This window comes from Struthio camelus, chromosome W (assembly GCF_040807025.1).
Source record: "Struthio camelus isolate bStrCam1 chromosome W, bStrCam1.hap1, whole genome shotgun sequence".
NCBI classification, from domain to species: domain Eukaryota; kingdom Metazoa; phylum Chordata; class Aves; order Struthioniformes; family Struthionidae; genus Struthio; species Struthio camelus.
In genome coordinates this window covers 36,158,904-36,174,607 of record NC_090981.1, presented here as the reverse complement: position 1 = coordinate 36,174,607, position 15,704 = coordinate 36,158,904, and the positions used below count along the sequence as shown (strand labels likewise).

Genomic DNA, 15,704 nt, shown 5'->3' with positions numbered 1-15,704 from the left:
TCTTAAAGTGATTTATTTAGGTCTTTCTGTTTATTTTTAGATAGGTTTCTATGTTGCTGAGTGATGTTGAAAGTACAATGTGATTTCTTATCCATGTAAAGCTTTTTCCTCTTGAAAACGATAAACTAGAAAATACTTGCATCAACCTATTTCTCACTGATATTTAATTAAAAGGCCATTGATTGCATTTGGGAGAATCATAAAAGATCTTAACCTTAAGTATGCATTCTTTGTTCCCAACTATAATTCTCTGGTGGATTCTCTGTTACCCAAAACAATTGCATGAAAAGCTGTAGGTAATGTCCCGTTTCTTATTTCCCGTTTAAAGTTCTCTCTCCTGCACGCTAATGGTGGTTACCCTGGGAATAGCTGTGAGGTGCAGGTACAAGTGCAGCAGTAAGTCTGGAACAGACTTGTTCTCACTGTGGCAGGCGTGATATGATAACCTTGCAAGTAATGGTAAACAGTATATGAGATTTCTGGGCCAGGAGTCTTAAATCAGTCTTCACATGGTCTCGAGGAGCGAGCAATAGCATGTTACTCCAGTTGGGCCTATTGGTCCCACTTCTTGCCATCGTTCCCTGCAAAAAATGCAATTCTCGCATTTTGCTTCACTTAACCAACCCGTGGGTCTCTCAACCATGAGATGAAGATGAGTGAAGATGGTGAAGTGTGATTGTAACAGTGGTTTGTGCGGCTGGGTGAGTTTGGTGGGCTATTTTTCTTTTATATCTCTTAGTTGAAAAAACAACTTCCTCTTATCAAAAACTAGCTTGCAGATTTACTGAAGTGGAGCAGAGAGAGCTGTTATGAAGACAAAGCCCAATCAAAGTCATTCGATGTTGTTACCTAGAAACTCTTTGGTTTTGGCTCTTTGTCAGTACCCAAAACAATTTAGAAAGATAAAGGGGGAAAAAATCTGGAAGACAAAGAAACTGTGAGTGACAAAAACTATTTTTTGGAGACAAGTTCAGAAGCTCTAAAATGTATTTACAGAGATGTTCAGGGTTGGCAAAAAAATTTTTTCCCCCCTTATCTTGTTTCTGCTTCTTCTACCTTGATTGACCTCACGTCAGTGCATCTAGCGTTTAATAGAAGAAAGTTTAAAACTCCTAAGTAAGGAGACAATTTCAGGCATGCAGAGGTGGCTAGCAAAAATGGTAGAATGGAATTGATTTTAAACATGCACCTAATCTAGAGCATGTGGAAGAACCTAAGACAGGAAGTAAAAATGGCTTGCTAATTAAAATGATAATATAAAAATGTTTTAGTATTATTGTAATGCTTGTGAGTCGTTAGCTTTTTATACTTTATATAGAATGTATATATTTCATATATGTAACAAAAAAGAATCTTTAAAAAACTGTAATATTTTCAGTAACTCCAAATGGCTGGATCAGGTAGAGGAAGAGGGCGTGCTGCGTTTACCTTCAACATTGAGGCTATTGGCTTTGCTAAAGGTGCAGCTCTACCTGAAGTAGTATGTAAGCCTCCACCGCTGTTTCCTGTAAGTACAGCAACTCTCTTAGACCATACTCTCTGTTCAGGTGAAGTGTTTTCACTTTCATGTTTAGATAATAGGATGAAATATATGAACAGGCCTAGGCACTTTAAGTCAATTTTGAAGTATTCAGTGTAGATAACCATAAGTTTCCATTATTGTTTTTTCTCATTATTGCTTCCTGTCTCTTTGCTACCCATTGCATCCTATGTTTCGCTAGATTGCTTGCAAGATGTTCATTCATTAAAGCCCTCATCATGATTTGGTTTTCTGGACATTACAGTAATGGAAACACTGAATATCTGAATTTGAAGTAAAGTTATGCTACACTTCGAAGTTGTGAATTGATCTTCAAATTTAGAAATTTACTATTGATACAAAAAATAGAAAGATTTTAGATAAATATCTTTTACCTGAATAGATGGAATTTGAAAGTAATTTGAAAATAACTGGAAGATATTTATGTAATTAGGAAATTGAGATTTGGAATTCAAATTCTCTAATGGCTTGTAAAAACAAAAGGCAAAAAAGGCAAATATTTTCTTATTAAGCTGAGTTTTGCTATGTAGGGAAATCTGGACAATTTTGACACTGAAAAACACTGTTTTACGATGCTGTAGTTTTAAATAAGGAAACTTCCCAGTTATGTAAGGATCTGATCAAGGTGCGTGATATTTCTCTCAATCCACATGTTATGATGTGAACATCGAAGTTTAGCATATAATCGTTGCTATTCTGAGATTTCTCTGAGTAGTTTTTGCACCTGAAGTTTTGACTTACTGCACCAGATCTTATTGGCTATCTTCTGTTCTCTTAGTCCACCATTTCTTTTACAGACTAAATTGCATGACTTTGCTGATACTAAGCCATCTATAATGGCTAATGTTCCTAATGTGAATGTTGCTGTCTGCTAATAGCATGAATTCTCTGTGAATTACAGCTTCCACAGTTAGTGTCACCAATGGAGCTGCCTTGTAAGAGAATTACTAGCCCCAGTATATTTAACGGAGATCAGGAGGAAGTTAAAGATGCTTTCTTCCTTCTGAGAACTATTACATACAGAGTAGCTAAACTTTCCAGGAGATACCTAGTGCCATTCAAAAAACAAAAGAACCAAGCAGCATGACTAGAATTGAAAAAAACTTAAGCACAGTTAATGACTGGGCAGTGACCAAAAGTCTGACATTACAGCAGTTGACCAGCTTGCACTGAAATTACTTTAAACAGTGAATTGTTGCTCTTACATATAGCCTCTTTTTGTGTTCTTCTAAATTTTCTGTGACTGCACTTAGAACTCGAGCAAGGAGCATCAGCATGCCATTGCCAACATTAATGATTTAAAATGTAGGCCCGTTAGTAAATATAGCTGGAACTAGTAAACTATTTTCATGACCCAGCCTTGGGACTTGCAGTAGTCTTTGTGCTTTACAACCTACCACTCAGTTATTGCTTGTGTACCATTCATTGTGTGAGAGAAATAACATCTAGTTACTATGCTATAATTCTGTCCCTGGCCCTAGTTAGCTGTGTATTTTTAAGACTGCTTATGCTTATTTATCTTTCCCAGTTTCAAGATTCATAGTCCAAAAAGGGCGAGGGGAGGAGGCTTAACAATTCACTTGAACAGACGGACTGAGATGTGGGTGGGCCTGTGTGCTGTGTGGGTGTTATGACTCTTAATGGAGATGGTGTCTGTGTTATTCGAAGTAATTAACGTAATTAATGTGGTTATAACACTGTTTTAGAAGAGGTTAAGACCAGCTCTACTGTGAAGATAGAGAAGCAACGATTTCTGAATAAGTTAGGCTGGCATGAGAAACTGCATTTGGGATTTAAGAATACTGGCCCCATGAGCCTAACATCAATTGAATGACTATTTCACTGTTTTAATATACTTTTTTTCTTACTTTCTTCCTATATTTTTGCAGAAAGATATAGCTAAGTCATAGAAGGTATAAATTTAATTGCAAATATAGTGTTGTGCATGTCAGAATGCAATAAAGTATACTTGCAAAGTAGCATGATAAACAGTTGCACTCTTTCGTGAGTAATGTGTTTATTGTAGCTTTTTGTTGGTGTTCCTGTTTGTTTGATGGATATTAACACATTATAAATAATAAACATAATTTGTACAGAGTACAGACAATAAGCCAGTGCCTCTGAAAACAGGAGAAGATGAAGACTACATGTTGGCCTTAAAACAAGATCTTAGAGGAACTATGAAAAAAATGCCTTATTTTTTGGCAGTAGAAGAAGATCACGAAGGTCTGTTTGTGTGCTTTTTATTTGTATTTATATCTTCAGTAGTTATCCTGTGAAGGATTGTGTAGTGAAATGCATGTGTTGAAGATGGAATTAGTACTGATAATAAGGAATAAAAAACAGCAGCTTAAAACAATAGAGAATTTTTCTGTTTTTACACATACTGAAATTACTGGTCAACCCCTACAAGTGCTGCAGCTGGAAAACAACTGCTCCATGAGAAAAGAGGAGGAACAAACATCTATTTTCTTTGAGAGAAAGCACGAAGCACTAAGACCAACTCTATGCAGCTTTTCAATTTTACATTGATCAAATACAAATGGAATAGAGAATTGTACATGCTGAAAATACCCTAAACATCTGCAATGGAACAAAGAAATATATATTAAATACATAGGGTTAAAATTCAGCTTCGTTTTTAACTGCCTGAAGATGTACTTAAAATAAAGTTGTATTTAACAACAGGGCAGTCTAAAAGGTGCTCTTCTAGGACATGAGTTTTTCTCTATTCCTATTAAGGAAAAATTGGTAAGTGTTACTGCCAACACACCTGAAATATGAAGAAATTTGAAGATTGAGATGAGAATAAGTGATTTACTGAGGTTTGCGTCAGAAGCAGAGCTGGATTAGAAGTGCAGGATTACACCTGAGAATATGTCTTTTGCTTATATATAATTAGAATTGAACAGTAGCAGCTCTTTCACTGTTCAATAGTGATGAATGTTATGCTGTACTCAACATCAAGTCATATGTCATTGATACTGTTAAAATCCAAGCTTCTTGGTCAGAAAACTGAACTGGTGGGAAGGAAGGGAGAGCAGAGAAGGCAGACTTCAGTGTGTTCACCTTGCTGTGGGTATGTTTGAAATCTAGCAGTCACAGGATGTTATTACTGTGAGGAGTGCTTCTTTTTGGTGCTGATTTTTGCCCGTTATTTCTATCATTTTCCTGAATGCTTGCTCTGACTGGTATAAATGGTAAGTGCTGTTACAGGAAAGTAGGAAATATAAGAAAACGGTAAGTGCTGTATTCATTAGACTGAATACAGTCTAATGAATTCAGTGCTGTAGGCTGTCTCTAACAAGCTGTATAGAGAGGTTTAAGAAGTCCAGAACGGCCAAACACCACATATTCCTTCTCTTGCTATCACATGCTGATTTTGAATAATGAGAGCTGGCTTGAACTCTAGAACATGAGATATAATAGCCCTCCTGAAACCGTCAGAATATCTTCTCACTCTGACTATTCATAATACAGGTATGATATAGATGTATAGTACAATCCCCGAGAGAAACATAGTATACTATAGTGTGTGTGTGTATACACTATACACACACGTGTGTGTGTGTGAGTATATATAGACACACATACACACTTTGGTTGACATTCCTCATTGATTGCCCACTTATTCTTGTATTAGAGCACTGTTTAAAATGGAGCAGCACGCTGTAGTGTGAGCAGATAGTCACTTTTTTTTTTACTCTAAACTTATTTTCAGGCAGTCACATCTCTGTGGTGGTTCAGTATTCCTTCAGAAGCTCCCTGGGAACTACTGCTGCCCCTGAATTCCTACTGAGACCTTGAAATAGTTTCAGAAGCCTAGGCTTTTCACAGCAATAAGATATTGTGGATCATGTGGCATGTGCCACCCCATTTCTGAGGCAGGAAGGAGCTCCTGGATCCCAATTCCTGTTGAGCATAACTACCCACAAGACTATGTGGCTCAGGAAAGCAGAGTATTTCCTCTGCCCTGCAGCTGGGGCTCCATAGCCTCTGGGACACAACATGTATCTGCAGTGTAGCACCTACTTGCAGCCAGGTGGACCTTGGCAGCGCGTTCTTCCAGCCCCCTTATGGAGGCAAGGTCTTGGTGCTGCCAGATGCAGTTGCAGCCTAACTCCTGCTGAACTTGGAAGAAGCCAGGTGAACCCTTGGTTATGAGACAAGTCAAAACAGAAAATCTAATCTTTGTTTTTAGATCCCTTTATGATTGTAGAAGAATTCAAAATTACTCTATAACGACATCTCCTCTTTTATCTTCTAAGTAAACAAATTTCAGTCTCTTTAGTCTCTCATCTCACCAGAGGTTTTCTGTGCCCTTGATCTTTCTCAGGCTTGAAGTTCGCCGTTTCCGCTTGAGGAACGAGAAAGGACTGCTGTGCCTGAAAGCCTGTCAGGTTTATTTGCAGTGAACCAGCCACTTGATGAGAACGTATTATCTCTTTCCCAACTTTGCCTCATATGATCCTTCTCACTATTGTCCTCAAAATCCTCTTTGTTTCTGCAACCCTCTTTCTGAGATGGAGTGATCTCTCTGTGTGGCTGAGTGTGCTCGTTAACAGAACTGCCAGCTTTGAAGATTGTTTTTCTACAAAAACTGGCAATTGCAGGGAAAGCAGGAAGATAGCCACTTTAGATAAACTTAAATAACACTGCAAGTATTCTCATCATCTTCCCAAGAGTAAGTTTGTAAGGTGAGATAACTCTCTACGCTAAAACTTTAGTTGTACAAAAATACTTCATCTGAGATACTGGGGTATACTTAACACCAGTGGTTGTCTGCAGCACTCATGCTAACTTAAACAGCTTGCTTTCTTCTCACAGTATGCAGTTATCTCTGGCCTACATTGTCTAGTAGAAGTGGCCTAGCTTTGAGAAAGCCACTTTCTTCCCTCAAGGTAGACTGATTTTATTTTTTACTGATCATTTCAGTTGCCTGCATTTACAGCCCTTTCCTTCCTAGTATTTCATCAAAATATCTGGTAGGAATAAGAGAGAGGCGGGAAGAGGACGGTGGGCAGGAATTTCTTAAATTGGCTTTGCTACAAGAGGAAATGTATTGTTTTAAACTCTCAGCACTATGTCTGTGAGCCAAATGGTCCTTTTGAAGTGTGAGAAGGGAAATATTTTAATTAGGACAGAGCTACCTTTCTTTCTGTCATTATTCAGGCAGTAAATTAATGCCATGGCCAACGCTACCTGCAAATTTGGATATATTAGTATTTCATTCAGAACAGATTTTCATCACTAACCTGAACACCCCTTTTGAATGAGTAGTAGGTTTATTCTGTAGTAAATTTGCTCTCAGTTTTCTTCACTTCATAAAACAGGAATGAATCATATTTTCCCTGCAGTTATATCTGCTATGTTTTGGTGCCTGTCACCTTGACAATGGTTTGGGATTAATTCATTAGCTGTGAGTGGCAAGAGTCACTGAGATTTATGTGTGTATATACATATATAGATATAGATATAGTTTAAACTGATGGCATCAGCAATTAATTCTTCAGTTAAGGGCCTTAAGCTGAAATCAAAACTACTAGTTTCTTTCCTCCTCTGTTGCGGACAGTTTCCTTCAGCGTTTATGAAGGCCACCTACATTAAATGCCCATTGAGACACCATCATTTTAAACACAAGCCTTTGGTTGCACATTTTTAAGTAGGTCTTTTGCTTGCCCTTGTCACAACTAAGTTTAAAATTGAGCTTAATTTCCTGAAGTCTTTCTTTTCCCATCCTTTTTTTGGTGTGTGTGAAAGAAGTCTTAATCCATAAAGGTCACTGTCTGTCTTTGTTTTCATTTGTAGAATACTCACAGAAATTATCCCTGTTTGGGGCAATGAGCTATTACTGCAATCATAATCAGTAATTTTATATTAAGTGGATTTTGCTGTTGGGCATGATAATTTGGTAAGAAAAAATATGACTAATTCAAAAATGCTTAAGTTTCAGTATTGGTTTTATCATTAAAGATTGTACACGATAGGGTGTAACTACTAGGCGTTTCTCAGTTTAGTTCTTGTGCCTGGGAAGAGGTTGAATAAACTAAGATATGTTACTGTCATTTGGGAAACGCATCTTTGTTATGGTACGAAGGTTTGCTATTGCAGTAGTACTTAAAATCTTGGGAGCTGGTCATGGTCAGTCAGAGATGTAGCCTTCTGAGACCTGGGAATTCTGGATACTCTTTATGCCTCTTTTGCCTGCGACAGTGGTGATAAAGGTCACTTACTGCCTTTGTAGCACAAGTTTGATTGTGAACGTGTTGAAGAGAAGTGTTAGCATGTATCATGTCTCAATCTTGTTTCCCTACTATATCTGCATTTTATGCTCCCATACTTTTCAGGGATACCAGTATAAAATATTACAATTTGTTTTGCTTTTTTGATTGAAAGGAGATACTAAAAAAAGAAAAGTAATACTTTTTTCTTGTTTTTTTTTCCTGTTTTTGGGAAGGGGGATATAAAATCCAGGTCTTGCAAATACTCAGCATATAATTAGTCCTGGGGTTTTTCATGAGAACTGCTCAAGTAGTGGCATTACACTGGCTTTAAGTGTTCAGCAGCAGCACAAGGAAGTGCCCTTTACAGGGGTAACAGGATAATAGTGCAGGTTTAGTTGCAGGAAGACATAGCATGCAGTGTCTGGATTGCCTTTTTAAGGAACTGAACTCAATAACTCTTTTATCTTTCTCTGTAGCAATTGAAAGATACAGTAAAAAGTACCTGGAGATTGAAAAGGAGCATGCAGCATGGACTCCAGGTAGTATCTCAGATTATCAAAGGTCAATTGTGTATTAGCCAGTGCAGTCTTCTGCTCTTCTTAAATGTTGGATTCATTATTTTTAAAGTAATAAAAATGCATGTAAATCCGTAGAGTCATGATTAAGGGCTATGCCTTTGTCATTTTTCCAAATCAAGGCAAAGTATTATTTTGTCCCTTTCCCCCCAAAATCTGATTTTTATTCTTTTTTTTTTTACTAGGTTGAAGCTTAACAGCTTGTCTTGCAGCAAACATGCAAATTGTTTTCTACCTCTTCATCATTCCCCATCTAAATATCAGTTTTCAACTGGGAGCAAACATGGATGTTACTTAAAAAAATAAACTGTTTTCTCAGTGACCGGTAGCTGGGTTTTATAACATTGAACTTCCACAGCTGTACCTTTACAGTTCACCAGTGCCAAATTAATTGTAATATGCAAGTTAAATGGCACGTGGACCACTGGTATAGCTGGGCTTTAACTATCTCTTTGGTGCAGATATTAGTCTTCATTAACTGGATCTAAACGTAGATCCTTACTCTAATCTTCTTAATTTAAAGTACAACTAGAATTCAATGGAAATGCTGTATGATAAAACAGTTAGGTATGCATGTATATGAGATCACAGCACAACAGGAGCCCCAGCCTTTCCAAGAAGTGGGGAGAATCATAGCTGTGCTGTAAATCATCATTCGTATATACTAAAGGTATTTTTTATGCAGATTGGCGGAGACTCCCAAGAGAAATGAAGCCAAGCAAAAAGACCAAGAAAGGTAATTAAGTATTTTTAAAGAGTGCTTGGCTCACACTGGTTGAGTGTGAGCAGAAATGCTGGAGCTGGTTAGGAGAAAAAATTGGTACAAATGTTACTAGGCCTAATAATCAGGGAATTTGGCAGATGTTTTCTAAATATCTTACTAGTCTGCTTCGCTTTTGTGGTTTTTGTTTTGTTTCCGTAGGATGTTTTAACTTACTGGAACAGACCTATCTTTCTTTTGCTGTCTTTCATATTGACATATTATATTAACAGTAGGTGCCAATATGTAACAGTAAAAGATTTTAAAAGCACTAAACTTGTTTTTGGAAGTGTATCTTTAGTCAGCACTCCCCCTTCTGTTTAATGAATAGCTAGCTGTTCAGATTTCCTTTATATTTTGGGTTTATCAGTTATCTTGTTTATGATTTGGTTGACTTTTGCATTTTTTAAGCCTTTTATATGTGATTTAATGTAGGTTATTTTCTATTTTCCCTGGTTTTACTTTTTTTGTTTATTTTCAGCTTTCTTCTGCAGAATTGTGAACCAGATCCTTCAACAGCAGTTGGAGCTGGTATTGGTTGTTCTTAAAGGAAAAAAGACTTGATTTTTTTATTATGCAACGTCATAAGTGTATTTATTTTTCAAAGTGTATTCTAGTATGCATGACTGTTATTTTAATTTTTCTGTAGAAGTCTGTTGCTCGGTTGATGTGAAACAACAACTTGGACCCCTCTACTTAGCTGTCTGTTATATATAATTGTTTACATTCTTGTTCTTTTTGTCCAAGTCTTTCGTGTGTCATTTTTCAGTTCAAGGATAAAATAGAAAAAGAAAAGTGAATGTGCAGTAGTCATGGAGACTGGCTCAGCTGGAAGCTTTGTTCCTTTTAAGAGCCTCATTGAGAAGCATGGTACTAAAGGTAGACTGTAAGATTCAACTGAAAATTAAATACTTATTTGAAAAACCCTTAAAGAAGAAATCAGTACATACGTATTTTTTTAAAAGAAGAAATAGCACTGACTTTTATAAACCTGGAGGCAATAATTGGCCCCCCATGATCCTATGCAAACATAAATGCTGATTTATTATTCCTTTGTTACAGTAATGTTGTGATTATCATAAACAAAGGATTAGAAAGTCACTGTTCACTGCATTTTATTCACTTTCTTTTGTGCCAGTTTCTCTGTTTGCTTTTAAAAGTACATGTCCTTACTTAATTATAACGGCAAAGATCAGCTAGCCATCCAGATTTGATTGGATAAAATGATATGTTCCTCTGAAAGCAAAAATAATGTGGTTTTGGTTTTTTGGGAATCCTGGTGATATGGAGGCTGTTCAAAAGTCATGTTATTCAGGAGATTTGTAAATAGTTGATCAGTGACATGTTAAACCCTCTGTTATGTATCAGTGGTATATTTTGAGAACAGCCATCTTAGGTTACACTTCATTATAAGTGGAACAAAGGTGTGGGAGTGAAGTGATTTTTATCTGTACTGCAGTCAGAACAGTTTTCCATTTTAGCTTCATAGATTGGAGGAGTGATTTCTGGATACCTATGAAGTTAAATTTACAGGGCTGGCTTCATCTTTTGCCCCATTTCTGATTTCCCTGAGTGCATTAACCTAACACTTAACCGCATACCTTTTACTGACATAATTTTGGGTGGAATTCAACATCTCTCCCACACTTAGCCTGAGTCATGGAACACAGCATACAAGATATCAGCTATGCCCACCAAAAATGTTGACAGGGTTCAGTTCTTGCAGGCCAGCTATATGTATATGTGTATTTAAGCCAAAGTAATGTAGGAACAGGTGTTCGGAAAGAGTAGGTTGTATTCCATTGTACATAAAAACAAAATGGCTGTAAATGGCTATTTTGCTTAAAGCTCTGTTGTCTAATGATGGGTCTTTCTCTCCATTTCTCAGCATAAACAAGCCCCACAAATGCCCACCGTTGAAAGAACGATTTTGATGTCTGCTGTGATTTTCAGACTGTTTCTTCTAATGGCATTATCTCTAAAAGCCTGCAGGTGTTTGTGCAGAAATGATCATTTTGAATCACATTTTGCACTTGTTTTTCTTACTTTGCCTACTTGAGCAATATACTAATCATTTCATTTTAGACATGTTTGCTTTGACAGTGTTCATGATGACTTCCCTCAGCTGCATACAGTGCTTTTGTCACAGAGCCCCTTCCTAGACAAAGCATTGAAACAAACTCAGTATTACTTATAACGAATGCTTTTGACAAAATATAGTAATCCTCTTAGCAGTTCTAGTGTTTTCCCTTAAGTGCTAAGCCAGATGAAATCCATACTGCACTGGGTTACTGTCTACTCTGGAAATGATGTTCTCAGTGCATAGTCATTTCCTTTTTGGTATCACTTAGTGTTGCCTAGTATAAAAAAAAGTCACAAGCTACACAAACTGATTTGTCTGAAGCTAACTTGTCTATCAGAAGTCATCTAGCCACACCAGCGTGGAGCTTTACATAGGTTGTTTTACCATACTGAGAAGAGCTAATCTGTGGTAGGTATGACCCCCACATTGTATGTTTTGTGCAGCCGTGCTGAATTTAGCAGGAGAACCAAAAGGCAGTTACACCCTGGAATCAGTCTATCTGACAGAGCTCTCTGTGTGCTCTTTCTTTTTCTCCTAATCTACTGGTCAAATTGCACTTCCTGGAATTAGGGCAGGTATTCCCTTTAGTTTATTGTGCTGCACTCCAGGTAGCTTTTACCTGGGTATATGAAATCCTGCTTTTGACCTTCACCCCACTATATAGCTAAGTAAGATAATGAGGTTGAATTGTAGGGAGGGGACACACGAACTAGATAGAAGGTTATATTCATGAATCAAGTGACTAGGTAAAATATGCACTCCACACTCCCCTAGATAAGAGCCAGCTTTGGTCCAAATGCCATGTTGTTGCAATAACCCTGCAACTGTGCTGGAGCTAGTAATCTCTGCTGTCCGCCTGTTCTTAGCTGTCAATCTGAAGCGCCCAGCGGTCATGAATGTGTTGCATAGATTTAGGAGAAGTTCAAACAGTAATGCATTTTTGTTTTTTGAAGATGATGAAAAATAAAAATTTAGATTTTTTTTTTCTATTAATATGTTTTGAATCTGTAGGTAAGAACTATTTTGTGAAGCTGAATGCCATAGTTGTTTGGACAAACCTTTGATCAAGTATCTGTTCAAAGTGAGTTTGAGACTGGCCCTGTAGGCATCACTTGCATAATTCAGACTATCATAGCTCTGTGAATGATGTAGCTCAAAGTCTAATGTAATTATAATACAGACTCTCCTGGATTACCGTTGCAGTTACTCTTCTCAAAATGTAAGGTCTTAAGAGCAAGTAAAAGAAAAGTGTTAAGTGTTCTTTTCATATTCAAAAAATAATAGTGATGTGTTTTATTTCAGCAGGTGCAAAACCAAAAAAAGCAAAAAGCTCTGAGCCTAAAAGTAATCTGGATGTGTTGAAAAAAATTGAGGTAAGACGTGTATATTCTACTAATTTGTACAATAGAAATTGCTGAAGGAAAAGGAAACATTTGCTATGTTGCGATCTTCAGTACCAAATGGAATAACCCCTGCCACGCTTTCTCTGGCCTCATCCTGCTACACTGACGGAGACCTGTTCTACAACGTGGTAGCACAAGGGAGAGAATGAGGAAGGAGCTTGGCTGGGGAGAAACTGTTTTCTTTAATTCTGTTTGACCCCTTGAACACGATGTCCAGTTGTTCTTCACTGGGTAGCAATGCAGCTTATTTGTGAACAGTGGAATTAGCATTAGAGCTTACTGAAGGAGAAATTGATGCCAAAGCTTTTAAATCTATTGCTTCCTTTCCAATATACTGATGTTGGAAACCAACCCAGGTAACAAGTTGAGAGGGAGAAAAATACAGAAGGAGACATTTGAGGGGAAAGTGACTTTGGAGGTGAGTATCCACTGTGTGGGAATGGAAAGCTGAAAGGTGAAACAGCTTTTTATTTTTATCTTTGTGATATATCAGTTCTTTCATGTGGATAATTATGCTATGAGGTATGGTTTTATCAAGTATGACATGACCTTCTACTGTGAGTTACAATTCTTTTTTATCCAATAGTGGATGGTAAAAGGAAATCAACCTCTCAATTTATTGCACAAGACATACTTCTTAGACAAAGTTTGATGGCTAATACTTGATCAAATATGTCTTTATGATGTTCTGGCATTTCAAATCATGTTGTCTTTAAATACTGACTAATATCCACACATCGTTCTGTAGTCATCTTGTTAACTCAGTATAGTATAACATTTTTGGTAGCGTGGAGGGATATGTTGCTGATATAACATGGGATTACCTTGCAAATGAGATTGCCTTGTGACAGGAGTTGGAAAAGAAGGATGAGGAAGAAGAAAAATCTGAAGATGAGAAAGACAAAACAAAAGATAAAGAAGGTGAAGATGATGAAGAAGCAGAAGAACCAGAAGAATATGATGAAGAGGAGCATGAAGAGGTAGGCATTAGTCTTTCTATATATACCAGGTTAGATCCCAGCAATTGTTTAGTCTGTTGGCAGACAGCAAAGGAAGTACCTCTAGCTTCTCTTAAAGTGCAGAGGAATTATAGGGAGAGGTAGCATTACGTTGATTTTCTTTGTTATGCTATCTTGTGCTGTAGTTAAAGATTTGTTTTAGATCTGTTATTTGCAAAGAGCTTGGCAATAAGATCTTGCTAAAAGGAATGTTTCTTGCCACATTCAGTAGATGCGGTCCTTAATTTTCATCCCTAAAACAGGGCCATAACCTTGCATCAAAAACTGATGCTTCCCCTTTCATGCATCCCAGAACTTTTTTCCCCCCTTTTTCTTTCCTGAGAAATAAAGAAAGAAAAGCTCACATGAACGTTTAAAAATTTTACTTAACTGCAGTGTAAAGAATGTTTTCTTTGTAAGTTCTCTTCCACATGCACAATGATAGTACGTTGATCTGCAATATACTTTCATTTAGGCAAATGACTACATTTCTTCATACTTTGAGGATGGAGATGATTTTGGTGCTGGCAGTGATGACAATATGGATGAAGCAACATATTAGCTATTGTTGCTAGATGGTATACTATCCAAGCCTTATGCTACTTTAAATAAAAGTCTGGAGGTAAGCTGAGTGTCACTGATGGAGCTAATGCTTTAGCTCCATAGGCTTTAATTATACTTTTAAACAGTGTATTGGAACTTTAATTTTACTGTTGCTGTAAAATAGGACAATAGATTCCATATTTTGTTGTTTTGCCAAATATTTCAGACATGAGCCATTTTAAGGTTCTCTGGAATGTCTTAACAATGGAATAAGCTATATGCCATTTTATTGCCTCTGCACAGGAAAAGAATGTATGCATTTTAATTGAATTGTGCCTAAGCATTTGCACTAGTCAGTTCTATGCTTCAGCAGTCAAATCTTGAGAAGAATAGTGAAATTCTTGATGACTGGAACAAAAAGATATGGCCTTTGTGGACATAAACTGCTCATATTTAGGAGCTGACTTCTCTGAAGTAACTTATATAACTTCTGAATTCAGGTCACTGAAAATAGCTAACCACTAAGCACTTTAATAAACTGACTTGAAAAAGTACCTTAATAATATGGACTAACAAGGAAATGAGAGTATTTAAGAGCTATTATTTTAGTCAACAGAACTGTTATTTTTAGCTTTTTGGTCAAAAGGGAAGAATAATTGTTTAAGAGTAGTGTAAGCTGCATGAATGCATTCTATAAGTAATAATTAAGGGTATTCATTAAGAATACATGGCTGAATAGAAGAGTAAAAGAATCCTAGTTTTGACTAGTGGTTTATAGATTAAAGTGACAAGAACTGTAGTCCTTCACCTCAATTTCTCCACCTGTTAAGGAGAATATTCAATTCCTACCTCATAGAGCTGTTAAGTGAAATGGTAGATGCTAGCTATCTGAGTGTCAATGCATTTATTCTTCCCTATAAAACAATAGGGAAGACAGGCAAATCAGTAAGCAAAGGACAAAAGTGTAGGAAAAGAATGTGGTTAAGTATTTTGATGCATGAAGTCTTAATTAGGAAAACAAGGCAAGAGTGCTGTGAATAGCAAAACTAGAATTATGGAAATTTTATTTCAGCAGCAAGAAATACAGAAAGTTTCTTCCTGAGAGTAGAGACTTGAGTGACAATGACAGCATTCTCTATATCCCATTTACCCTCAGTGGGACAAATTGCTTTATTATTATTATTGATCAGTTTTGTTGTCTTTTTTTAAAATACTGGTAACTGCTAGTTACTAGGAACAGAATGTTCTCTGAGAGAAGAGTTTTAAAACAAAACCAATTATTTAATCCCCAAAGGGAAATGCAGAAGTTTTAGCTTGAAATTTGCTGTTCTGTCAAACAATATTTTACCTCAGTGCCAACAGTCAATAGTTAGTACTGCATTATTCTATCGACGTCTATCTGCAATAAGCATTTGTTAGTCCTTTAAGGTATAGCTTTCAAGTGTTCAAACTGATAGAATACATCTCCGTCTTAATGAAATAAAACTAAAATGCAATGCAGGTCACCTCACATGTATATGATTTTAAGTGTTCATTGGCTATACAAATGTTTATTAAACATCCTGCTGTATTGCATGA

General features: G+C 36.8%; 1 protein-coding gene across 1 annotated transcript in view; it reads left to right on the top strand.

Moving 5' to 3' along the window:
* LOC104150159 (RNA polymerase III subunit G) overlaps positions 1 to 15,704 on the top strand; it is a 17,808-nt gene extending 2,104 nt beyond the window's left edge. The window contains exons 3-9 of the mRNA XM_068924779.1: positions 1,379 to 1,507; positions 3,637 to 3,766; positions 8,241 to 8,303; positions 9,025 to 9,075; positions 12,485 to 12,555; positions 13,437 to 13,565; positions 14,059 to 15,704. Of these exons, the coding sequence (XP_068780880.1) occupies positions 1,388 to 1,507; positions 3,637 to 3,766; positions 8,241 to 8,303; positions 9,025 to 9,075; positions 12,485 to 12,555; positions 13,437 to 13,565; positions 14,059 to 14,145 (651 nt within the window). The 5' untranslated portion in view covers positions 1,379 to 1,387 and the 3' untranslated portion in view covers positions 14,146 to 15,704. The remainder of the gene's footprint in view (positions 1 to 1,378; positions 1,508 to 3,636; positions 3,767 to 8,240; positions 8,304 to 9,024; positions 9,076 to 12,484; positions 12,556 to 13,436; positions 13,566 to 14,058) is intronic.